Source organism: Bicyclus anynana, chromosome 2 (genome assembly GCF_947172395.1).
Source record: "Bicyclus anynana chromosome 2, ilBicAnyn1.1, whole genome shotgun sequence".
In the NCBI taxonomy this organism is placed as follows: Eukaryota; Metazoa; Arthropoda; class Insecta; order Lepidoptera; family Nymphalidae; genus Bicyclus; species Bicyclus anynana.
Genome location: NC_069084.1, coordinates 667,813 through 692,627, shown reverse-complemented (window position 1 = coordinate 692,627; position 24,815 = coordinate 667,813). Strand labels below are relative to the sequence as shown.

Genomic DNA, 24,815 nt, shown 5'->3' with positions numbered 1-24,815 from the left:
GAGGAGCACCTAGCTGCCCACAGAGTTTAAGCCATGCTTTAGCATGTAGCAGTTCGAAAAACACATTGTAAGGTGAAGAGTCACCAAACTACCTTGATGACCTTTCAGCTTTTATAAAATAACGAAGGTAGTTAGTTACTTCTGTGGAAAAGAGGACACTCCGAGACATGCCATATTCGAATGCCCTGCCTGTGATGATCTGAGAGGGGCGACACATGGGGTAAATGGCCACGTAGACTCCGGCAGCCTGATTGCGCGTATGCTGTCAAGCGAAGGCAGAAATATGCACAAATGCTCCGGAAAATAATGATAAGAAAGGAAGAAAAGGAAATGGGAAATACCCTAGAGGCAGTTAGCACGATGTAATGCCATGCAGTTCCGTGCTAACTTTGACGACAAAAAAAAAAAGAAAAAAAAAAAAATAACGAAGGTGTGGCTCTCACAGGCTCTTAGTTTACTATCGGTATATCTGTAGCTGGCCCTTAAGTAGTTGCTCCTATACCCCATCCTAATCAATAACAATTAGTAACATAATGGCACAACAATACATACCTACCTAGTTCAAGTTGTTTTTCAATACTAATTAAGAGTAATTAGACTCACTCCTACAAGACTGAGAGGTATTATTTTGTCAGTAATTAGTATTCAAAACCGAAAATGAAATTATTTTTAACCAACTTGTAAAAGAGGAGTATCTACCTATCTTTAAGAATTACACGTGAGTCTATTGTTTTTTTCAATAATGTACCGAATTATAATAATTTTTAGTCATTAATATTATTAACGACGTCTTCTACAACATGTTTCTAACAATATTTTACTTTCACCTATAACAAAGTGAAATTATATAGACGCAGGGACGCGCATTCGATTTAGAACATTTTCCTCTGCGAAAACGTAGTAAACTATGATTTTCCACAATATGTTTGGTCCGTCAATTGTAGTCTCTTCAAACTGTTGCAGTAAAATCTGTATTTTCACATATTTTCATTTGTCGCAAAAATTTTCTGAATTTTCAGCGACAAACACAAATACTTCAGCGATAAACAATTCGTAGAGCTTCTACAAATATTTTAACTTGACATTTATACTAATATTATAAAGCTAAAGAGTTTGTTTAATTGAATGCGCTAATCTCATGAACTACTGGTCCAATTTGAAAAATTCTTTCAGTGTTAGATAGCCTATTCATTGAGGAAGGCTATAGATTATTGTCATTTGAATCATTAAATACTTAATAAATAATTTGCATGCCAAATTGGCAAGATACATTTACCACCTACATCTACCGACCACCTGTATAAATAATGCATGCAATTATCTGCAAAGAAATAAATTGATTGATTGATTGGTATATAATATCCCCGTATTCCTACAGGAACGGAAACCACGCGGGTAAAACCGCGCGGCGTCAGCTAGTTTCAAAATAAGCTGACTTGAAATAAACGAATTTTATGAACTCTAAATAAATGAAAAAAATAACAGATTCCAACAATAACAAGGAATTCCGAATCATGAACCAAACAAAAGAGCTTGATATATTTAAGTACTTTCCAACAAAAATCTTCGCGGGTTAGATACGCACAATAGAAAATCGCCCAGCTATTTGTGTTGTTCTCCGAGATAAATTTAAATGAGTCGGCAAGATAGATAAAGAATAAAGTCAGTCGCGATATTACCGCCCGATTATATACACGCGTCGCGTGTTCCGCAGATACTTCGTATTCAATCTCGATAATAAATTGTTAATACATTCATAAATACTTATTATCAGATATTGCATCTATTATAATAAAATTATACACCGTGCAGTGCTAAGTGTGTGCCAGAATCGTATTCATTTACGATAGATATAAAAACATTATCGCCAAATTCAAATTGTTGGTGATAAAATATTTTGTTGAAATTTAGTTTTGCATGTGTAATAGGTATTTGTTGATGTACATTATCTTTAGTGAATAGCATTAACTAGTGTATCTACTGAATATTTATTTTAGAGCTCACGGCGGTCGATAAACTGCGATTGTAACAGCACGTGTAACTTTCAGCTGTAGGAAAAATAATTAGGTATGTTTGATAGGTAAACCAGAAGTCAGAACATCACTAAACTTACTCTATACTCATATTGTTATTGTTTTGTTTTGTTTTTTGCTGTCTGTACTTGTACAGTAGTACTTTGCCACTGTTGCCCCAGTGGTAAGCCTGATGACTCCCGATCATGAATTCAGGTTCCAATCCCTAAGGTTGAATTATGAAGCATTGAACTTTTTGTTTCAAGTTTTCAGTAGATGTTCGCAGTTGTAAAGTTAGAGTTCTTACACACATATTCCGGAGAGGGTGCAATTTTTTTCATTAAAATTTGAAAAAAGTCACACATACTCCAAATCCTGACTAACATTAATAATAAATAATAATACCTATTAATTGCTTTTAAATATGAATTCAATTTCAATTAATTTACTTACGTAAATTAATTGAAATTGAATAAGGACTAGGAAAATAGGCTGTCTCAAAAATGTTAACAGATAGTACGAAAATGTGGTCAATTAAATAAAATTAAAAATACAAATAAATTTATCTATAATTTTACATACGTATTAATATATGTACGTTGTTAAACCTAAAAGTCAATCTAAAGTTACGAGTCGTAAAGTTCATGCGAGGAAACACAACCACTAAGAATCTCCACGAGGATCTTGAAAAGTTCAGTGAAATTCTAAATAGTTATTTAACTACGGTGGTCACGCAATGTCCTATTAAAGTGAAATTGTCAACAAATAACAAAACAGCCACAGAATAGAGTTAAAGAGTTCATAAAGTAAACACACACAGAAAGACTTACAGGTAGAGTGTAGATACGCCCATATAGTTCAAAGGTCACAAAACTTTATGATCTAACTTTTCAAGAAAACCTACTTATTCGTGAGTGTTTACTACATTACTACTCATCGGGTGTAGAACGAGTTATTGTTTTGAAACTAAATTCGATGTCGAGTTGGTTTTTTATAGGAATAGACGAAACAACTCGTCATCGGACTTGGTATTTTACAAGACAGCTTGGCGTTTTAAGAATTTTGATTATGTCACCCTTACTAGTATAAGATTATATAGCGGTGACATAATCACATTCTTTAATTTTCTTTATAGACGCCTGTCATTTTTCAAGTAGTTAATTACTATGAATATAAAACGGTAATAGATACAATAACTTTGGTGAAAATGTAAAATGTATTGGGGTTAAAAAGGAGATGAATGCTTAAATTGATTTTCTCATATACGGAGTTCGCTTGTAATCATTTAAAATCGAAATTATTTTTAGTCAAACTCGTACTAGAGCAAGATAATAATAAAGGTCGTTACTCCGTCAACAAAACTTGGTCAAACCACGCGACCTGTGCGTGAACCACATCCATAGCTGCTCACTATGATTATGATAAGTTCATAGAACAGTTTTATGAATTTTATCATAAAACTGTTGATTTTATCATAAAACTTCAAAAAATTTACTTTTCTAATTTATTAGAAAACTTCAATTATTTTAAATAGAAAACGAAAGAGTAAATTTATTAAACTATGTCTGCAGTTACCACTTAATTTTGCGGCAATCCATCGAAATAACCGTTAGAGATTTCATAAAGAACTTAAAGAGTCTCTAATGAAGGGTTGTCATAAATAAGGATCTGTCGAATGGAGATAATTTTGATTCATCACTATATCCCGTTGAAAATATCAAACATTTACGTTTTGGTTCGCGCATTGGTCTGAAAAGAACAACAAGAAACTCAGCCAAGATTTATTTTTTTGTATACCACCATTTTACAACTTTATCTAGAACCACAGAAAACATAATATAAGTACTAGAACTTAATACACAATCTTATAGTGTTATTCAACACCAAGTTTTTTTAGTATTTATATAATCAATAACACTATAATAATACTTTCCTTTAAGTTACGTTTAATAAAAACTTTGAACTTATTGAGAGACATGCCAGTAGCTTCACGTGGCCTTAAAAGAATTACTATTTTTTGTAACCTAGAGTGGTGTGCAACAATTTTATATATTTCTGATATTAACAACACACATCAGTCACACCTTCTTTTACTATTATCGTACTTACCTTGCTTGCAGCATCCACAATGAAATAGGTACAAAAATAGGTAAATAGGTACGTCAGGCTATCGCAGCCTCTTATTTTAGTAATATGGATGTATACTAAATGATTCTATACTACGTAAATAAATTCATATTAGTATTGCGAATGTGACAACTTACTCATTGCAATTTACATTTTTTAAATCAAATATTCATTCAAGTATATTATTTACACACACATATTTAAACTGCGCGTATGTTAGCCACTGGTAGACATGAAGTTTGTACTATGTACTACACGTGTATTGCGTATTTATGTATATTATGTAATGTGATGATGTTTAACATACACATTTATATACTTTGGTCGACAGGCTGATTAATCCACTGAGAAGAAATTTAAGTAATATTAAAATGTATGTATTTAACTTATGTATATTTTTTAAATATTTTGAAGAAATATTTTAATTTGTATATAACGTCATGTCATTTAATCTTGTTTGTTTTCTACTAAGATGTTGACTATAGTCTATAAAGACTACATAATAATTACATTGCACTAGTGGAAGACCCCGACTACGTCCGCAAGAAATTTCGTCCCCTGTTTTTGGACAATTGAGGATCCACCCTTAAAACCTGCCATCATACATTTTAAGGTTTGGCAATCAATTTCCGTTAATATAACTTGAAAGTTATGGATTTCCATTAAAAATCAACCCCTTTTTAAACCCTTGGGTTGAAATTGTAAAATTTCTCAAAACGCATTTTTATTTTAATCATTAACAGATTTATTTATTTATTTTAATATTAGTCACCAATGGCTGAGAAATATTAATAGATCGTGGTGGAATTTAATTAAAAAATATATACTCTTGTACATAATTAATTCTATGCTATATTGAAAAGAGTTACTGGTTCGAATAGTGTGAGATTTGATATCTAAGTAATTTTTTAATTATATGAGTACCTAACCCTTTACTTAACTAAAGGTCTTTATCCGGCTTAGAAATAAAAGATTGTATATTCTCTTCCATAAATATATATAATTCAGTGAAAGCATTGACATAGAAACCGCAAATAGCAATAAAAATAAACATAATTAACATTATCTAAATCATGATAATATAAATAAATATCTATTAAAACCAGTTTTATTATTTAGCTTTACTATAATTTAGATTTAGAGACAAAACTGATCAAATGATAATGCTTATATTTTTGCAAAATAGTTGAAATATCTTAGATAAATAGGTACACCTTTTAATATTTTATTACTCAACCTTACAATTCATGTCGATTGTTGAGTGCCTCAGGTACACACTTATTTGTTGAGGGCTGTGATAACCTAAATCGTAGACTTGTTTATATTAATCATCATAATATATCAGGAAATATGTACCAAACTATACGTTTATTTACGGGAGATAGAGGGTAGATTTGTAGAGAAGTAAAAGCTAAAATGCATTAGCGTAAAACCACCAAAATCAAAACTCCGACTTAAGATTTTTTGCTGAAAGTTTCAAAGAAAATCTCGGTATTTCTGAGCTTGACTCGAGACTCGAACCTCCTATATCGTGGGCCGAAGGCGCATAGGCTTACCAACTGGACCAACGAGACAGTCTATATTACTTCTATTTATATAAACAAATATTAATATGCATGTCTTGTGAAACAGGTTTTATCACCAAATACATTAGAACAACTGAGTGAAGCGGATCCACGACTAAAGCAGAGGAATGAGCTGAATACATAACATCGTCTTGATGATGACGATGACATACCGACGGGAAAACAAACTATGAGGAGTAAGAGATACAAAAGATGGATCCACTGGAACTTGTGCCTTTAGAATGTGAGTAAGAACAATTTTGGAATCTTGAAACTTTTAAAATTCTAAATTTTAATTTTAATTTCTATCTCTATAATACTAACCATGTTCTATTAATGTGACTAATAATACCGCTTTTCCTCCATATAAATGAATACGAGTATATTGTACTACGAGTGGATAAGATAATCAGTGGAGTACTCGTGTCACCTGAGGCCTGTGACGTATTCATTTAAAGGGGGCCCTAGAAAAATCGTAATACTTTCGCGATCTAAACCCTTGGAGTTGGATGGCATTTTGCAGGCCCTGCCACCCTATAGTTACGCTAGACCGAACCCTAGACTTCTCGGATTTAGGTCCAAACCCTTAACCGCGACTCTATAGTATAGAACTATAGAGGTTACAACGAGTATCTCACATACAGTAATATAATGTTATGTTTGGGGTCGAAGTGTCGGTCGTAATTTGGGATGTGGCTGATATGCGATTTCAATCGAAATTCTAGATTATCGAGATATTTTAAAATACGTTACCATCTTCGAAGTAAACCCTAGCATCTACACATAACAGATAACACTAACAGTAGCAGGTATCAACGATGTCGGTCCCGATCGTTATCACTAACCTGATTATAATGAATGCAATCTCTATTGGTATATCGCAGGCCGCAGCCGTCGAGTTGAAATGACCAAGTAATAGACGACTAGTTTGTTCATTAAACATTGAATGAAATCGCCAAATACACTGATCGCAGCGTTTAATCAGATAGACGAATGTCGCTAGTCATTTAGTTATTCATGAATTTTTGTTGTGTTTAACGGCTTGTATTGTCCTCCATCTGGAGCAGGGTTTCTCAAACTTTTGGCTTCCCCCTCTCTTCCCTCCAAAGAAAAAAAATAATTTGACTGTTGCAGAAAATAAGGTTTTTATTTGAATAAAAGGTAGATATCTTTGTAATATTAATTTTATGGGTGTGCTTGTTTCCTATTAATTAATGGATTCAATGTTAGGAGTAATTTTGGACAATTTTAACCTTAATTCTCTATCAGTTCAGTTCAGTATCAATTATCAAGCCACCATTACGTAAATATTATCGCGAACCCCTATCGAATGGCGAACCCAGGGGTTCCGGTGTCCCACTTTTAAGAAACCTTGCTCTGGAGGACTGCTAGTTACTTAGGCACTTAAAAGCCCCGCAACGGGAGGCATGGATTTTTTATACATTTATTTTGCATTGTTAAAACTTTAGAAAGAAAGAGAAAGAATACAATAAGGAACTTAAGCTAATTTATCCTAATAACTATACAAATCATGCCCACGTGGAATGGTGGCAAGAATACTGGCTGCATTTCCGCGCTGGACAGCCAGGCTGATCCTTTGCGCAAAAAATGAGCCAGCCCTTCTGTCACCAGTCGAGGCAACTAGCCGCAGTAAAATGATTTGGTGAAATTTTTTGGCACTGCGACTCCATGGCCCAAGGATCTCCACGTCAAAAGGTACTAATATGTAACTCTCAGTCAGAGAGGAATACTTCTGCCACTTACCGGTTTCAGCTTTTTCTGCTGCGGCTCCCGGTCTTGATTTTGTCTCTCTGATATGACACGGTGCTAATGTGTCAACACATTAGGGCCCGCCCCATTTCCCAGGGAACCAGCGTCAATCCATCAAGTCTCTTGATTAGCGGAGGAACATGAAATATAAAGAAAGTGTTATAACAAATATATGAGAGTAAATACATTTTTATTTAACTTCAGCGGGCACCCCCCGGCCCCGACCGTCCCGCCAGCTGAGCCAGCTGCCGGCGCGCGCGTGCTGCAAGGGCCCGCTGCGCCTGTGCCGTCTGCTGCTGCTCATGATCGTGCTGCCCAGTCTCTTCATATTTGTGCCCCTCTACATGAGGTGAGTTCAGTGGCGTATAGCTTGGCAAATTCTTTCGTAACACTCCCGATGTCCCCCCCCCCTCTCAACAGTCAAAGATTATTTTCCATATTTCGTGGATTATTCTAATACTACATATTTATAATATACCCATCGCATTTATCCATATAAATCTTTTAGTAACTATCAATCCAATAGCCAGTGTAGAACTGGCGTCCATTTAAATGGCTATTCAGTTAACAGTTACGTGATACAATAATCTGCATTGTTAGCAGTAGGTACTTTTATCAACAGTCTAGATACAAGCTTCGAGTGGATAGTTAAAAATACAATAATTAACTTGATTGTTGTTAATGTCAGGTACCGCGTGTTCTCCGGACAAATGTACCCCATGAGTATGACGGACATGCGGCTGATAGACAGCAAGATATCCCCCACGTGGTGTCAGGTAGGTCTGTACTCTGTTGTGTATCTATCCAATCAATGTACCCCATGAGTGTGACGGACATGCGGCTGATAGACAGCAAGATATCCCCCACGTGGTGTCAGGTAGGTCCGTATTCTGTTGTGTATCTATCCAATCAATGTACCTCATGAGTGTGACGGACATGCGGCTGATAGACAGCAAGATATCCCCCACGTGGTGTCAGGTAGGTCCGTTTTCTGTTGTGTATCTATCCAATCAATGTACCCCATGAGTATGACGGACATGTGGCTGTCTGAACTCTGTATAGTAAAAATAAATTAAACTTGCACTAAAACAGAAGATTTCTTTAACTCTCTATCTGCTTGTTACATATTATGTATTAATCTTGAGGACTTGTTTGCTAAACTCTGTAGTAATTGCGTAATGTCTAAAAACTAAAGTTTCCAATAAATCTTCGTCAGTTATAACCATTGAGTCACGTTAAATAATTTATCATAAATAAGCAATTATTTCTATGAAGTAATTAGACTAAATAAACATGTCCAGCGCTATTTGTTTGGTGCAGTAGCTCTAGCGTTGACGATCCATTCGTTGTGGAGTGAAGCAATAACTTATTGGTTTTATTAGGTAGTGCCTCAATTAATAAAGGAGTCAGGCTTTTTTGTAAATATACTTCTCATCAAAAAAATCGAAACGTCCTCAAGTACTGTTCAGGCGGACTGGTTCGATTTTTTTGATTAGAAGTATGTACTTAAATGTCACCCTTAGCCTGTCAATCCGCCTCGGAACAATGTGGAGATCTTTTTTACGCTCGCATTTTTCTCCTACGAGAGAACCTACACATACGTATCTTGCTGAGGGTCAAAATTGATTGACGATACTAACTATGATAATTTTATTTTTAAACTACTTCAAATGGAAGATATTTTCATTCTCATTTATATGTTTTTGTTATGTGTACCTATGTACTCGTAAATACGTGAATTATTTAGTTTCCGATATTTTGGTTGTGTTGGTAAGAACATCACAATCTATAACGCCGTTTCGTTGTACGCAATGTCAGTTTGTTGTGTACTTAGCTGAAATTTCAGCGTTGTGTATTGTAAATGTTTACTATGAACAGCTTGTGCTTTTAAATGCTCTACTACAGTCTTACTGATAGATAGAATCTTTAATTTGCAACAATATGAATAAATTATTTTGTTTTCCTTTTTCTATTTTCTACATACGCTTGCCTCAACGTTTGCTATCAAGTATTTCTGAAGTGTATCACTTAAAGAGAAGCTATGTGTACCCGGCAATGTACACACAGACATTCAGTTGACCGATAGCGTGTATCAGCTAGTCTCGATAACGCGGACACAGAATCTCAAACACAGAGTATTATTCGAATACAAAGAACAAACACGTGTATGTTCATGATCTTTGACTTTTTAACTTCCGACACTAAAATATAAAACATCCTGTATGTGCATCTGTGTGACTGTCTGTATTATCGCTACTCACAAATGCATCTATTTGGATGCTGTTTAATTACCTATTTATTTTAAATGGAAAGATAGTTTAAACGAAAGGATGTAGCTACGTATGATTGTATGATGAAAATTGGATAAGCCTTTGTAATTTTGAAATTATGAGGAGAATGATATTTTTTTATATTTTTTAATTTAAAGTCTTCATTATTAACTATGAGAGATTTTTCATGATTTTTACTTCAACTTTAGTTTTGTCAATTTTAATGAAAATTCTCTTCATGATACTAATCAAAGAATGAATCTCGAGATCATAATTTTGACATAAATGACTAATCAATGACAGACTAATGCTGGTAATACACATACACATAATTCACTAACTTTGACGTATTTTAGTTTAGTTGACACATTATTAGAAATTGAGATTCTATGTAACCAACGTTATCCGGTGCCTACTACAACGCTGCGTGGATCTAACACATTGATGTTTATTATAATAGGTTGTGAATAAAGACCAAATTAGTGAATAGGTCAGCTGAATCAACACTGACATGTAGTCTCAATAGCATATGTAAGTAATATGTTCTACAAATCCTTCTGTATTATCATTGACTTATATTATAATAAAGGTTAGGGGTCATTCAATCTATGATACCAAGCTAGTTTTGAAAGGTTATATTTATATGATCTTTCATATTTTGATAAAACTATCTTGTAATAATTAAAACAATAATAATACTCGTAGCCTATTGTTCTGTTTTTACAGACGCAAGTGGTCAAATCGAACGCAACGTTCAACGCGTTCGTGGTGCCAGGACCCCCAGAGCTAACCGATGAACTGGTGCCTGTCTCTATGACCAGGGAACTTGAGCTCGAAGACGACATGAAGGAGTACTGGGGGTTCTACCTGCTGCAGGGCTCTACTGTGACTGTGTCAGCATGTGTCAGGTATTCATTTTACTATGGGTTACTATGGACCACAGAATACATTTATATGTCACAGTGCAGTATTAGTCAACTCCCCATTTGGACCAATGATATCGAACTGTGTAAGGGAGCCACTAGACGGAGGCGGATCAAGACCGTGATGATGATGGTGATGATGATCAGACTAATACAGACCTTATTCATGACACCTGATTATGATTATTTGTCTCTGTACTTACAACATTTGCAAGAGGCAATATAATCCATTATCGCCCGATCAATCTAAATTCGTTACTAAACTTAGATCTTCTGAAAACTGTATCTCTCTTGTTTGTTGTCTCGTTCTATCTGAGTCTACTGGTCTACCCAACATCTAGAGAACCGCATAGCTGTATCACTGTAACTCACAACATTAAATATCCTCAACATACATAAGTCCAACATTACAGTCCTATTCTTTAAAATCAGACATTTTTCTTCAACACAACAGTCCAATTCTTTAAAATTAAATATCACTTATTCCTTTCAGCTGGCCTGGGGCATCCTTAATCATGATCAAAGGATATAAGCACCTCCAAGAGTGCGCGTACATCGGAGACGACTCCTCTGAAGAGCTAGACGAACTGATGGAGACGTACAAACGCGGGTTGATGAACAACACCACGTTACTGGACAAAATCAATAAACTAAATAAAGAAGATGGGAAGGCTAACGACCCTGGTAATAAACACTTACAAGTATCACCACTAAATAAAATCATTTCCGTAGTCATGGTTCGTTTGTAAGTCAAGCAAAACAATTCCCCACATCACTTCTGCGCTTTTGGCAGAGTGGGTGTGCTTGCTACGATTTACGATGCCTTCAGTATATGCTTTTTCACTTTTGGAGATTATTCATCAGAAGTGGAATAGCATTAATATGTAATATTATTTCCTTTTCACTTCTGATAAATTAAATGTCCATGCACTCTGTGATGGAAAAGCACTCATGAAAAGAAGGACATCATACTGATATCAATATTTCGCCAAGAAGTATTAAATCGAACTATGAAGTAATTTATTGACTGTATTGTGTACATGTCAAAGCATACACATTGATCACGTGAAGACCTTATCTTCGAGTAGTTCCACAAGTCTAATTATATTCTGATAAAACTTAGTACTAATTGCATATAGACAACACGCTAGACACTTAAATATTGCAAGACGTCACAAAACACTTTCGTGATATAATATGTATCGGGCATTATTTTCCAGGTACAATGAAGAGACATAAGCCAGGTGTATCCTTCCACGACCCAAACCAAACAGCGAATGTGACGTCCTCCGACAATGTACCGACCAATGATGTAACCGATCATGACCCAAAGGTAAAATCTAAAATTGTTTATTTTTTTAACGCTCGAAAGAACTTCTATTTTTAGATGCATGAGAACTACACAAAAAAATATTTGGAAAATTCTATTTTCGTTTATTCTTGCAGGAACTTCGGCAAATTTTGGAAAGGTTGCACGCTCTAAAACAAGCAGCTAAGACTGAATCTGCAAAATCGTACCACCCACCGTCGCACCTGATGTCTCTGCCGACGCTTCACAGACATCGAGACACTAACGTAGACAGAGATGAAAGAAGATGGCTGACATTCAAGGGTGAATGCATGTTTAAAGTTTCAATTTATTTATTCCAAATAGAAGGCAGATTCTGCTGAGAAGAATCGGCAAGAAACTCAACAGTTGCTCTTTTTAAAGACGTGATGAATTTTCTAAATTTTATAGACTTTTTAAGTCAAATTCGCGGTGAATCAAAACAAAAAACTGTGTAGCCTATTGCTTTGATACGATTTTTACAAAGGATCTACAAGATCGTAAACTTACAAAACAATTTGAAAATTATTATAATGTATAACTCTTGGAAATTTCCATAAACATTATGTTTATTTACGTCGGTCATGTTAATATTGACACTGTCAACAGCAAGACCACCACATTACGATGCGCTTAGACAGGTTCATCGAGCTTTATTTTATTGCTTACAAGCGGACGACAGCAACTTCATCCGCGTGAAAATCGATGAAAATGATGAAAATCGATCGAATCGACCTCATCATCATTTTACAAAAATATAACTCAAATTATGAATTATTTAAATTAAATATTATGCAAATAATAAGTACCATTTAAAATACATATTTGAAATTTAATTTATTAATATCTTTTTTATTATTTCTTTTTCCAGATATAGACTCAGTTAACAACGAGAAAGATGCAAGCAGAACTAATAAAACAGAGGAAGAAAATGCAGCACCAGCAAATGTTGTATCCGTTAATATAACAAATAACGAAACAAACACGAATAATCTTAAGGACCCAGATCACGATGGTGAAGATAATGTAATCACTTCTAAACCCAATCATAAAACACACGATAATATGATAATGGAAAATGGGATTAAGAACAATGTTGACGCAAATCTTAACACGACGGATAAGGATCAGGTAAGCCTTAAGATTTGCTCTTTAAGTATTTGCTTTATAACTTTATTGTTAGTATAATTATCTTTAACAAGATCCGAGTGGAGTTATTTATTGTAAGTTAAAATAAAATAACTCCATGTGGATCGTTCAATCCATCAAATTAAGAAAACAAATGAATTTTTAAGGTGAACCTTTTTTATCCGTTAAACATGCATGTTTCGTTAATGTAACAGGGGTAAAGTGAAAGGTACTCGAAATAACAGCCAAGACTAATATAGTGGCGCCCATGATAGTTCCACTTGCATCATGGTTTCATAAAACCATACAATTTATTTTTAAAAAATAATCAATAGATGTGGAGATTAAATCCTCCACGCTCCTTTCGGGTTGCTAGTCTTGGACAATATTAAACAAAATACTTATACATTTTTTTTTATTATTAAAAAATATTTTATCCGAAGTATTTACTTATCACCAAGTGTTCGTAACCCATAACCCAAAATAAATTGTCCAGAGATACTGGACATTGTTATCTTTTTATGCACGTATTATATAAGTATTATTATTTGAAAGTTATGAGTATAATTAGGGTATGATTATAGTCTTACATATTTAAAATCTACTAGAGGACCCCTCATAATTTCCCGATCCCTTGTGAATATTGTTTACCACTATTTTTTGGTTTTAATTTTGTTTTCCGGGGTTCCCCGCCCTATATTTTTCCAAAATAAACCTAATATAATATAGCCTAATATACTCAGCTCTGTCGTGTATGTTCCATCAAAATTAGTTCAGCCGTTTCAGAGATTAGCCAGAATGTTTGTTCCGGGCAGACAGGCAAAAATAATAAAAATGTATTTTTTGAAATAAGTATATACCTACTTTTATTTATTAATTGTGTGAAAGCTCTGAGTTTAAAATTACACACGGGAGTTTTATTTATTTTATTGATTATAATAATGACCAACATATAATATAAAATGTATTTTTACTTTTTCTGTAGTGCCTACCTATCGACTATTACATAAATAACCAAATAATCTTTATCAGACTACAATAAAAATACTATAGAATACTTTTTAATCTATTTTATAATCGATAGGTATTCTTATTTTGAAAGATTATGAGTTCAAGATCAACTTTATTGTAGCAATGTTGGCTACGCTGGAATTAAACGTATATTTGACAATAAAATCAAATTCAGGAGGACGAGCTATTGCAGGGATGCTAAGCTACTAATATTCTGTAACCTGTATCTTTATACTATCCATTACCACTTAATAGTAGTTTTTGTTCAACAAAAATTCGCAAGTTAATGGGACATTTATTATTTTGTTCAACGTTCTTCCTTATGAAGATATTTTGAACAATCTTACTTTTACTGTCCATTAAAGAACGTAATAGCAAATCAAAATGATAATTACAATACCCACTGACACACATAATATCAGAGTATGAAGTGACATGGTAACAACCGCCCTGACTACGGACGTGACTATTTTTTACCTAGCTGATAAGTGAGATCCATGGATTACATTTATCATATCACACCATGATAATGACATATTATGATAATAAGATATATCTACGCAAACCAATTAAAGATTAGTAAATATACTAAATATTGATAGGCTTTATCAACTTTTACCCGTGACTCTTACTGCATTATTAAAAACCATTAAGCACCCCCAAGAGTAATACGAGTAGATCAAATTGCAATTTAATATTTCTTTTAACCAATTCTTTGCAGAACCGCAAGGAAGAAATAGATTCCAAAGAAGTCTTCAATGACGTGTTGAAACAATTGCAAGGTTTGGGAGATAGAGGTAAACGCGTGCTGGCACGGCTTCACGAGACTATGGAATTGACTTATCATGATAAGGTAAGCGTTGTTCTACAAAACGTACCAAACAATACTTGAAGGGCAGTTGACGGAACTTTAAATGTGTGTTAAACTTATTTCCAGTCCATAGATGAAACAACAAAGAGTGAAGAAAACTTGGATCATTTGCGAAATGTACTTGTGGAAGCCATAGATGAAGAAAAGACTAGAACACAGAGACAGGGTAAGTTATAACTTTCATATTAAAAAGGGTTCCAATTACGTGGATGCGTTCGGATCCATAAAAACGCTATTTATTTTAATGACTGATTTTGTAGCAGTTGTTGCTGCTTTTTGGTGCTGCTCGCACATTATTCTCGACAAATATGACGAATATGTTAGCATTCCATTGTCATAGTTTTCTCGTTTCTTTTTTAGAAAAACGTCGTCAGGCCAGGGAAGACGCACGACTCAAGCGGGAGCTGCTTCTGGGGCAAATTGAACTTCAAAAACAATTTAATGAGGATGATGAAGCCAGGGACTTAGCTGCTGAAGAGGTAAGTTAATGATAATAATACCTATTTTGTAAACCGCTTAACTGTAATTTTAAAGTACTTAACTTTTATAATCGAGCGATGGACCTAACAACCTAACCTAATTAGCATAAGTATCAACGTCACATTACCAACTTTGATCCCAAGGCAAGTCAAAGTTAGTGATGTCCCGCTACCGTGCCTTGGAGAGCACGTCCAGTGGTTGTTCCTGATCACTGTCGTTAGTTGTTGGTGATATTCGTCAACTAGTATTGGAGTAGGGGGGTGGATCAACGCTTCAATTCCCCTGTAGGGGAAGAAAGGAAGAGAAGTAAGCCATGAAAAATAGGATTCGAAAGCCCTACGTGGTATAAGGCTTCGATGTGCGCACCTCCTCCCGCTTTTATTTACACCACTGAGTGCAACGATGAGAGCGTCGACATGAGAAACTGCCTGCTTACGCGAATTTATTTCATTCTAATAGGACTCTGGTGGCTCCGCTGGGTTTTAATGGGTATTCTGATGTCAGCGAGTCCCACATACCCGACCGTAGAATGCCAGTTCTTCCTGTCACTTTACGGTCGGGATGCATAAAAGCATTTCAAAGCGTCGAACAAAAAAGAAAGGTTTTCCTTGTACATGTTTAACATTTTATTTGTCTTGTCTTAATTTCAGGGTCTGGAACCAGACGGATTTGCGGAGCATCATAACCAGATCAACGAAACAACAGCATTTGACATGTCCAACTCGGAGTTCTGGTCGTCGTTCTCAAGTAGCGAGGAAGCATTGCTCGAGTGTGCCGGTCTCATACTCAACCTTCCCCTCACTCCTCACTCCTCGTGCCGACCTGACGCGACTGAATCCCAGAGCCATACAGCAGCAAGAGCTAACGCTTTGACTTATAGGTTAGTTTGATATAAAATCCTTAATTACTGTCCGCTGACAACTTAGACACTAGTAACTGCCTCATTGGTCCAATGGTTAGCTTTTCTTTCTTCCAATAAATTCTAGTAAAAATTCTCGGTTGTTGGTGTCAAAATGTTGATGGTGTTTCACAGTGTGTGTGCGTGTGTGCCGTTGCCGATAATAGTGAACTTGGTATCGTACTAAGCCATACTCGTAGATTCACGGGTTTATCCTAAGGCTCCTCGGTATTATTTTTCAAAGACAGTAAGCAATATGGCAAGTATAGAAAAATGCCGCTATCTGAAGATGCCTGAAGCATTCCTAACATAGATTATGGTTTCACTAGGTTTTTAACATTGACTAAGATTCCCCCATGTGATGAATTTGCCACGGTCAAAATGTATTAATTTTCATATTTTCTGTACTCTTTTCATGGATTAATTTGATTGTACTTTAATTCTAGAGTGCCAGCTAACGGTTACTACTTCTTCGTGTTCAACTCCGAAAACGAAGTGCAGAAGAACTTCATCAGGGCTCGCTTCGACCTGCAGAAGACGAAGTACGACGTCGCTCGCACCACCCTCAGGGAGTGCAGGAATAGCACCGAACGGTGTGACCTGCCACTGGATATCTTCTCAAGCCAAAAAGTAAAGTTATAGCATATTTAACTTTTATTCACTTTTATTGAATCTGCAGAAGGATTGAACGAAATTCCTAAATAGATTCATTTGGTTAGTTTACTTATTTCTTTATAAGAATTCTGTGCGTATGCTACCTATATATATAGATATTTTGCAAGACCATTTTGTACTACCTTGGGATTTTTTACCTTTACTGTTTTTTTTTCATAAAAAATAAATTGACTTCTGAAAAATTGGCACTGAAAAACCTCTAAATTGTAGCATCCTCAGGAAATTTTGGCTTTATAATGAAATTATCTCCTGAAGATATTGTGATTTTCGATGAAAACATAAGTATGTGTATATGGTAATTTTATGGAGTCCTAGTAACGTAGCCTTACGAATTCGTTGACATTTTGGAGAAAATAGTGAAATTAATATTATTTTATTGTTCATATTATATTAACCTTCCGCAATGTAACGCTTTCTTCTATTCAATAATTGTATTATTTTTGCAGGTTGTTTTAGAGCTTCCATTGAGAAACAACGATTCTCTCTGGAACGAGCAGTTCGTCATAATATCGGAGTGTGAGCCTCGGACGTCGGTGTATCTGGCTTGTGTGATTGCTGTGCCGATTTTGATACTTTTGTTTGCTTTTCAATAACATTGAAGAACCGAATATATATTTAGGTATTACTCAAGTATTTGAATGTGCCAAAGTGGGAGAGGTAGGTTAACCTAAAGAGGTTTCACTGCATGGGTGCGATTCCGCTATTTTACACTCGTCGATGAACTGTTTGCCTGTAACACGTCGTCGAATTTCAACTGTATGTATTTAAAATACCAGCTTAAAAAGTCACTATCGAACGATGTCACTTTAAAGAATGTGTAAAGTGACATCGTTCGATAGTGTATCTGTATTCTTTTGAGAGTTTTGTTTCTTATCGAAAATATATTGAGATTTTATTTTTATAACATAGACAGTAGCTAAGTACCTACCTAAGTATTTTAGAACTGATTATGTTCGAATAGCGACAAACACGAGGGTCCAAGTTTCTATATAAGATTTTAGATAATAGTTAAATCAATACAAAGGAATTTTTATATTGACGCCCGCGTGGAGCTATGGGTAGAGGTAGTGAGAGAGGTAGTTCAACCCTTTAGGGGTAGAATTTTGAAAAATCTTGTTTTATACTATTATATTATTCTGGTTGTTCACATACCAATTTTTTAAAAAATTATGGACTTTCCATACAAACTTTCAACCATAGAATTGGACCTGCTACAGTTTTAGTATAAGTTCTATAGATTGAACGAGTGCGTAGTGCCTTATGATGATGCTGTTAATTACTTATTGTAGTTAGGTACTAAAAGAGCAATAATTCCTTATTATTGTATTTTCCAGATAATTTAAAATATCAAGAAAGACGACAGCAGATAATAATTTGAATAGGTACCTAATTATTAAGAGTTATTGCTATAAACTTCTTAGAAATGTCCTTGCGTTAATTAAGAGATGTAGATGGCTCATTTCTGTAATGTGATGTACCTACTCGTATACATATAGATAGATAAATAGGCTCAGAAATTTCAATTTTATATTAACAGAGGTAATAAGTTAAGTAAATGGTTCCAAATCCGAGAATGGTTAAGTTTCTACCTACTAATGTTACCTACATTCCTTAGGCACATAGACAATTTCGAATATAGTTCTATTTTAGATCGATTAAACTTAAACTGAAAAAACTATAAACTGTTTTAGAGCAACTTACGGTACTCAGGAAGACCATTAGGTACCTATAAATGTTTTGTTTTAAATTAATCTTTCTTTGTTTATAAAATATTTAGAGGAGGCTATCTATATATATAACACGGTGTATATATAGATATAGAGTAACAATATAAACACCGAACTACAACAATTTATATCTAAAGGTGATATTATTATAATGTATTAGTAGATAAGAGGTCCGTATCTTTTCCTCAAAAGGTTTTAAATACAAATTCGTATAGGTACAAATCGACATGAGACCGTAGTTATAGTGAGCGACACTTTCACCGTAAATGACAATTTTAGTACAACTTTGCTTAAGATAACGATTTGGGGGGAGGAATGGTAAATTGGATCGATACCAACTGCTTAGTCTATCGTTAGTAAAACTATTTTTATAATCTTAGTGTAACAGGTTGTAACATCTTTATTGTAAGTATAAATGCCTTGAAACATTGTTGTAACAAGATGATCAAATTCTTGATTCTATGTAAAGTTTCAAGTACCAAAAGTAGAAATTAGTAAAATTTTGTTTTTGTCGGTTACGGTAATCCAGCGGTTAGTGTCTATTTCTTATGCATTCTATGATTATATCTAACGTATATAATTAAAATAGAATTTACAGAAGATGATGTACCTACCTAATGAAATTGGAGAATAAAAACGTTAATGATAAAAAAAATATTTGAATTGATAATAGTTTCAATAGAAAATTTAACACATTCATATCCGCTGCGCCTAGTGGATTTTTATAAAATCTTTAGAGGAAAAAGGTTCATTAGGTACATGGTTATACAATTCTCGATTCACAATCAAATAAAAATAGGTATTTTATAAGTTTATGTTAGCACGCATTAAATGATATCTACTTGGGTACCTACTCGTATTAACTGAAACCCAGTTTTCCGTGAGGGAGCATTATAGAAGTGCGTCATTAATTAACCAAAATATGGTAATGGTGATGGTGATGTTTATGTAGGTACATATGATAGACCATTGTCATTAAATTATACCACCAACTTTATTATTAAGAACTTTAATATTTAGTTCGCTAGAGGTAGAGCTAAACAATATTTTGGAAGTAAGCTAGGTGATAGTAATTTCAGTTGATATAAATGTTTGTATTGTAATACTATACTTTAATGATTTTATTACATAGGTATTAGGAAAAGGAAATTAATTTACATATCACCGTGTCGAAATATTTTCATATATTATTAAAAGAGTTATCCAACGTTGTAAGAGGCTGTTAATGTGATACTAGTCATTATTAAACGTTTATAAATAAAGTGTTAAAGTGAAACGTGTTTATATTTTTTTCTGCCCTTAATATATTTAATGAATAGATGGATAACGATACAGTCCACCGAACAGTATAGCTTCAGTCAATCTGTCGACTATGAGGAACGCGAACGGGCGGTTTGCGGAAAAAACTATACTGTCATGTTCAGGTTTCATGATTAAAGAGTCTGGTATGATGCTCGGTCGTGCACCTTGCTCTGTTATTTCGATGTCAGCAATCTGTGTCATTAAAGATGCGTACACTGGATAGTCGGTTATACCACCAAGGTCAGCCAAATCTGGGTAAAAAATCCTCTTTACACCCATATCATAAACCAGCTCGGGTATGTTCCTCAACTCTGATAATATTTTAAATCTCGGTAATTGAACTCGAACAAACTTCTCTCTTTCAGCATTGTATAGATTGAATATTGTAGTTAGTCTTATATTTTTTAGGTTATAGAACAAATCCAGCACAGTGCCCCTCGTGGGCAGGAAGACAAGCATCGACAGTCTGCCATTACTATTAAAAGGCAATTCCAATACTCTAGCATTAATGAGCGGCACCTCTGTCAAGTTGAAGTACTCTTCATGTTGCATCATCCTCACTTTTCCAATGACTATGTTCTCTTCTGAGTAAAATGTTTCTGTTGATGTATACACAGGGTTAAAAGGCTTCCACCAATCACTTTTAAAGTAAGCAGTGTCGGTCATCAGTAACACCGTTAAATTAAAATCATTAACATCAAATTGACTTCCAACGTCGTTCAGATCCATATCAATGGCTTTATTTAACTTCGCAACAGCTTGCGCGGGATCATTGAAATTTAATGAAAATAACTTGGTTGTATTTGTTTTCTTAACTTCCTCTTCAAATGATTCTTTCACGTCTAACAATTTGTTGATAACGATAACATTAGTCCTTTTAGTCATGAAACTCAATTCATCGTCCATTGAATTGAGAATTTCCCTAAACTTACGCCTGAAACATTTCATGCGATGATGCCTTGTTACCTTCCAAATTTCAGTTTGAGTCGGTCCTCTCGCTCCTTCTGCCAAAGACATCAGTTGAAGCCAAGTAGAAAGTGGAGAGAACACAAAGTGGTAGTTAGTTTGTTGAGCCACCCGATCCAAAAAACGCACCGAAAAGTCATACGTAGGTCGTTTGAATGAAGCTACAGCATTTTCGTGGTTGCAGTTAAAATTTATACCGTGCACTACTGTGGATAGGAATGCGATGAAAACAATATTCAAAATCATTTTATTTTTTTAACCCCGAATAAAAAGCTTGTATACTTGATATTTACATTCGCTATTAGACACTGTATTAGCTCAATGGTGTCTTGTGATGATTTAATTTAAAGTTGTAGCATAATCATTATTTATAAACAACACTGAAGTGATAAACTTGGGTCACATATTTGACGGCCGTATTCGAGGATAATAATTCTAGATGATTCCAATGTTTGTGAGTGTTTCTGGGGCAAAATAGTTACAACTTGGTTACGCGATCAACAGGAAATTAAGTGTTTCAAGGAAATGCTGATTCTCATATAATGTACGTCCCATATGTTAATTAACGTGCTCCTATATGTATACGTATAGGTAGATAGATATCTATATGAAATTGTAGTACAAGTTTGCTTAAGTAATAACATTTATTATTTGAATAAACAACAATATCATTTAATAAATACAATTTATTTTTTGAATAAACATTTAATAAATAGAAGGGTTACCATATATTCCACCAAAAAGTATAGTTTCAGTTGGTCGATCAACTATGATGTATGCGAAAGGCCTGTCTGCACTAAATGTTATACTGTTTGCAGGCTCACGTATTAAACTTTCAGCAATATCACTAGCTTGTACGCCAGTTTCTGTAACTTCTATATCAGCTATTTGGCTCATCAAAGACACGTACATCGGGTAATCAGATATACCACCAAATTCAGCCACCTCCGGGTAAAATATGCGATTCACATCCATGTCGTTTACAAGTTCTGCTAAATTCAGTAACTCTGTCGTTATTTTAAACCTCGGCAATTTTACTTTCACCAATTTCGTCCCCTCCGCTTCATAACGATTGAAAATAGTTGACAAACTTAAATATTTTAGTTGATAAAACAAATCCATCACAGTAATATTGGTAGGTATAAAAACCAGCATTGACAGTCTGTTGTTCGAATTAAGAGGCAATTCTAACACTTTAGCAGTAATACTGGGCAATTCTGTTAAATTAAAGTACTCTTCCTGGTGCATCAATCTTACTTGCCCAATTGGTACATTTTCTTCCGAATAAAACATTTCTGTCATAGTATACACAGGATTGAAAGGTTTGCACCAGTAACTTTTTAAGTATGCCGTGCTCGTCATCAAAAAATCCGTTAATTCAAAATCATTAGCGTCAAACGGATTTCCAATTTTATTTATTTGCGATGAAATTTCTTTTTGATCATGGAAATTTAACAAAACAATCTTATCTGTATTTGCTGTCTTCACTTTTTTCACAAATGAGTCTTTAACGCCCAACAACTTGTCAATAGCTATAACGCTCGATCGATTCATCACGGGCCTCAGTTCATATTCCATCGTATTGAGAATTTCCTTGAACTTTCGCCTGAAACATTCTAAGGGATGAACTCCTGTTACCTCGCGTATTTCTTTTAATGTATCTCCTGTTGCTCCTTCTGCCAGAGTCATCAGTTGCAGCCAAGTAGACAGTGGTGAGAACACAAAGTCAAAGTCAGTCTGTTGACCCACTCTATCCAGAATACGGACGGCAAAGTCATACGTAGAACGTTTGAAGTATTCTACAACATTATCAGGGTTGCAATTATATTTGCTCCCTTGAACTAGTGTGAGTAGAAATACTAATGAAATAGTCTTCAAAATCATTTTATGCTATGTTTTTTTTAACCCAAAAATGAACCTAACTTATTGAAGGTTTGTTAGATATTAATTGTAACTTGGGTTGTGACCTGTATTTAAATAGATTTAGGAAACGAGCTATGGTAATTATATTTCCCTATGTGATGAGGATAATTGGATAATTGTAGAGAAATCAATTCAGTGAATTTTCCCGAAAACAAATTTTGTAACTTAACAGGAAATTAAAAGGAATACGTCTAATTCTAAATTGGTATGAGTAAGTTCTTTAGGCAGACACAGAACAAGAGTCACTTAATTCTGGTTATAACATTACAAATAACATCGCCAATTGTGATTATTTGGCACATACAAACCTGCTGATTTGCTCTTTTTGCCCTGTATACATAGGTACATAGTTAAAATGCTACATGACGTCTTGTCCAGTTTATTAATTATTTAGTTTGAGAACGTGCGTTAGCCTGACCATTCCGTCTGAGTATAAAGCGTTTTTACTAATATACTCAGAGGCATAATTATCCGCCCACTTTAATATACTCACGTCGTAAATTTTTCCATTTAGTACTTTAAAATACTACAATTTCATGGAGGTTTGGTATCGATCTGATGATGGAGCCATAATACAGACGAGTAAACTCCTCAACGATTTACAACAGTTATCTTGTGTTTGGGCTTGATTATTTTTTATTAATGAGAACTTTCCACATAGATAGGTTATGACTGTGATTAGGGGTCTGGTGATGAAGACCAAAGACAATTAAGGGAATCCGAACGGTTTACAGTAACTATCTTGTGTTTGGTCTTGATTAATTCGCATTGCTGAGAACTTTCTACCTAGATGGGTTTTGTCATTATGGGTCTGATAATGAAGACCAAAGTCAATTAAGTGAGCTTTTTAGCGGATTACGGTAGCTACCTTGTGTTTGGGCTTTATTAATTTGTTTTGCAGAGAATTTTGTACCTAGATGGCTTGTGACTGTCATTAGAGGTCTAGTGATGAAGACGAAGGACAGTTAAGGGAACTTATCATCGGTTTGCAGTACCTACTTTTTTTAATTTCTTCATAAGGTTCAATATTGCCAAAATGTTCAGTTTGTACAAAAATAATCGTTCATTAACTTGAAGCTATACATATGACAACCATTACCTACTACTCATGCTGATGTATTTGTTTGAGATGCAATTTTACACAAACAATGGAAAAATAATAAATTTTTATAAAAAAATACAACCGACTCCTACCCGTAAAAACGTACCTACCCGTATTCCGTAGAAAAAAAGTTGCGTTTAATACTTGGACAATTGAGGGTCTCGACCCCCGAAACCTATCTACCAGCCAGCCTTTTGGGCACTTTATCAATGAACATCGATTCGGACGAATTCTACGACGCCAATATCTTCAGATATTTAGTACTATATATCATTTTTCATTTTTATATTATGTAGTTTATATAATAGGTTAAGGTAGTCAATATACCTAAGTAGATAGTTTTAATATTAAGTACCCCTACCCTACCCAACCCCTGCCCTACTCCTGCCCTACCCCTATAAAACATTATATTTTTTTATTAATAGTAATCAGATCTTTAACGTGCAGCAAAAATCGTAATATTTTAATTTCGCCATAACTTCAAAACCAAACGTCCATTATTAATAATTCAAAGACCAAATTTTATCTACTGAGACTATACTTATGTCCAAAAAAAATCAAGATTTTTAATAAAAAAAGGTTGTTGTGCTCACTCGACATAGATAGGTATAGTGTGTCCCGGACTTTTTTGTAGATATGTATAAGATCTACATTTAATTAGAACATTTTATGGTTCTATCTTTTATAATTTAGGCAGCGTACGCAAAATAAGTAACTTTTCTGGTTGATGTTTTACAC

At 34.5% G+C, this 24,815-nt stretch overlaps 3 protein-coding genes across 4 annotated transcripts; 1 reads left to right on the top strand and 2 right to left on the bottom strand.

The window, feature by feature from the left end:
• Positions 1-1,666: 1,666 nt before the first annotated feature.
• Positions 1,667-19,629, top strand: LOC112051995 (uncharacterized). 2 transcript variants are annotated; one of them, XM_052888057.1, is made up of 15 exons: positions 1,667-2,067; positions 5,772-5,948; positions 7,679-7,823; positions 8,163-8,250; positions 10,471-10,652; positions 11,161-11,351; positions 11,888-12,000; positions 12,114-12,279; positions 12,866-13,125; positions 14,855-14,986; positions 15,071-15,170; positions 15,365-15,483; positions 16,135-16,364; positions 16,829-17,012; positions 17,504-19,629. In XM_052888057.1, exons 2-15 carry the CDS (start codon positions 5,918-5,920, stop codon positions 17,648-17,650), a joined length of 2,088 nt encoding a protein of 695 aa, XP_052744017.1. In that variant the 5' UTR covers positions 1,667-2,067; positions 5,772-5,917; the 3' UTR covers positions 17,651-19,629. The 2 variants fall into 2 exon arrangements, with proteins under 2 accessions (XP_052744017.1, XP_023946641.2); XM_024090873.2 differs by lacking the exons at positions 1,667-2,067; positions 5,772-5,948; positions 7,679-7,823 and having other exon boundaries at positions 8,163-8,452.
• Positions 19,630-19,777: 148 nt separating this feature from the next.
• Positions 19,778-21,528, bottom strand: LOC112051996 (serine protease inhibitor 77Ba-like). Its single transcript, XM_024090875.2, has one exon. It carries the CDS (start codon positions 21,296-21,298, stop codon positions 20,093-20,095), a length of 1,206 nt encoding a protein of 401 aa, XP_023946643.2. The 5' UTR covers positions 21,299-21,528; the 3' UTR covers positions 19,778-20,092.
• Positions 21,529-21,688: 160 nt separating this feature from the next.
• On the bottom strand, positions 21,689-22,985 carry LOC112051997 (neuroserpin-like). Its single transcript, XM_024090876.2, has one exon. The coding sequence runs from the start codon at positions 22,934-22,936 to the stop codon at positions 21,758-21,760; it is 1,179 nt and encodes a 392-aa protein (XP_023946644.2). The 5' UTR covers positions 22,937-22,985; the 3' UTR covers positions 21,689-21,757.
• Positions 22,986-24,815: the final 1,830 nt, after the last annotated feature.

What these genes read in the sequence shown, in the direction of transcription:
- LOC112051995 (XM_052888057.1), top strand. Translation starts at nt 5,918, where the DNA reads ATGGATCCACTGGAACTTGTGCCTTTAGAAT. An exon ending in TGGGAAGGCTAACGACCCTG is followed by an intron (nt 11,352 to 11,887) that starts GTAATAAACACT and finishes ATTATTTTCCAG; the next exon opens with GTACAATGAAGAGACATAAG. An exon ending in AATTGACTTATCATGATAAG is followed by an intron (nt 14,987 to 15,070) that starts GTAAGCGTTGTT and finishes ACTTATTTCCAG; the next exon opens with TCCATAGATGAAACAACAAA.
- LOC112051996 (XM_024090875.2), bottom strand. Translation starts at nt 21,298, where the DNA reads ATGATTTTGAATATTGTTTTCATCGCATTCCTATCCACAGTAGTGCAC.
- LOC112051997 (XM_024090876.2), bottom strand. Translation starts at nt 22,936, where the DNA reads ATGATTTTGAAGACTATTTCATTAGTATTTCTACTCACACTAGTTCAA.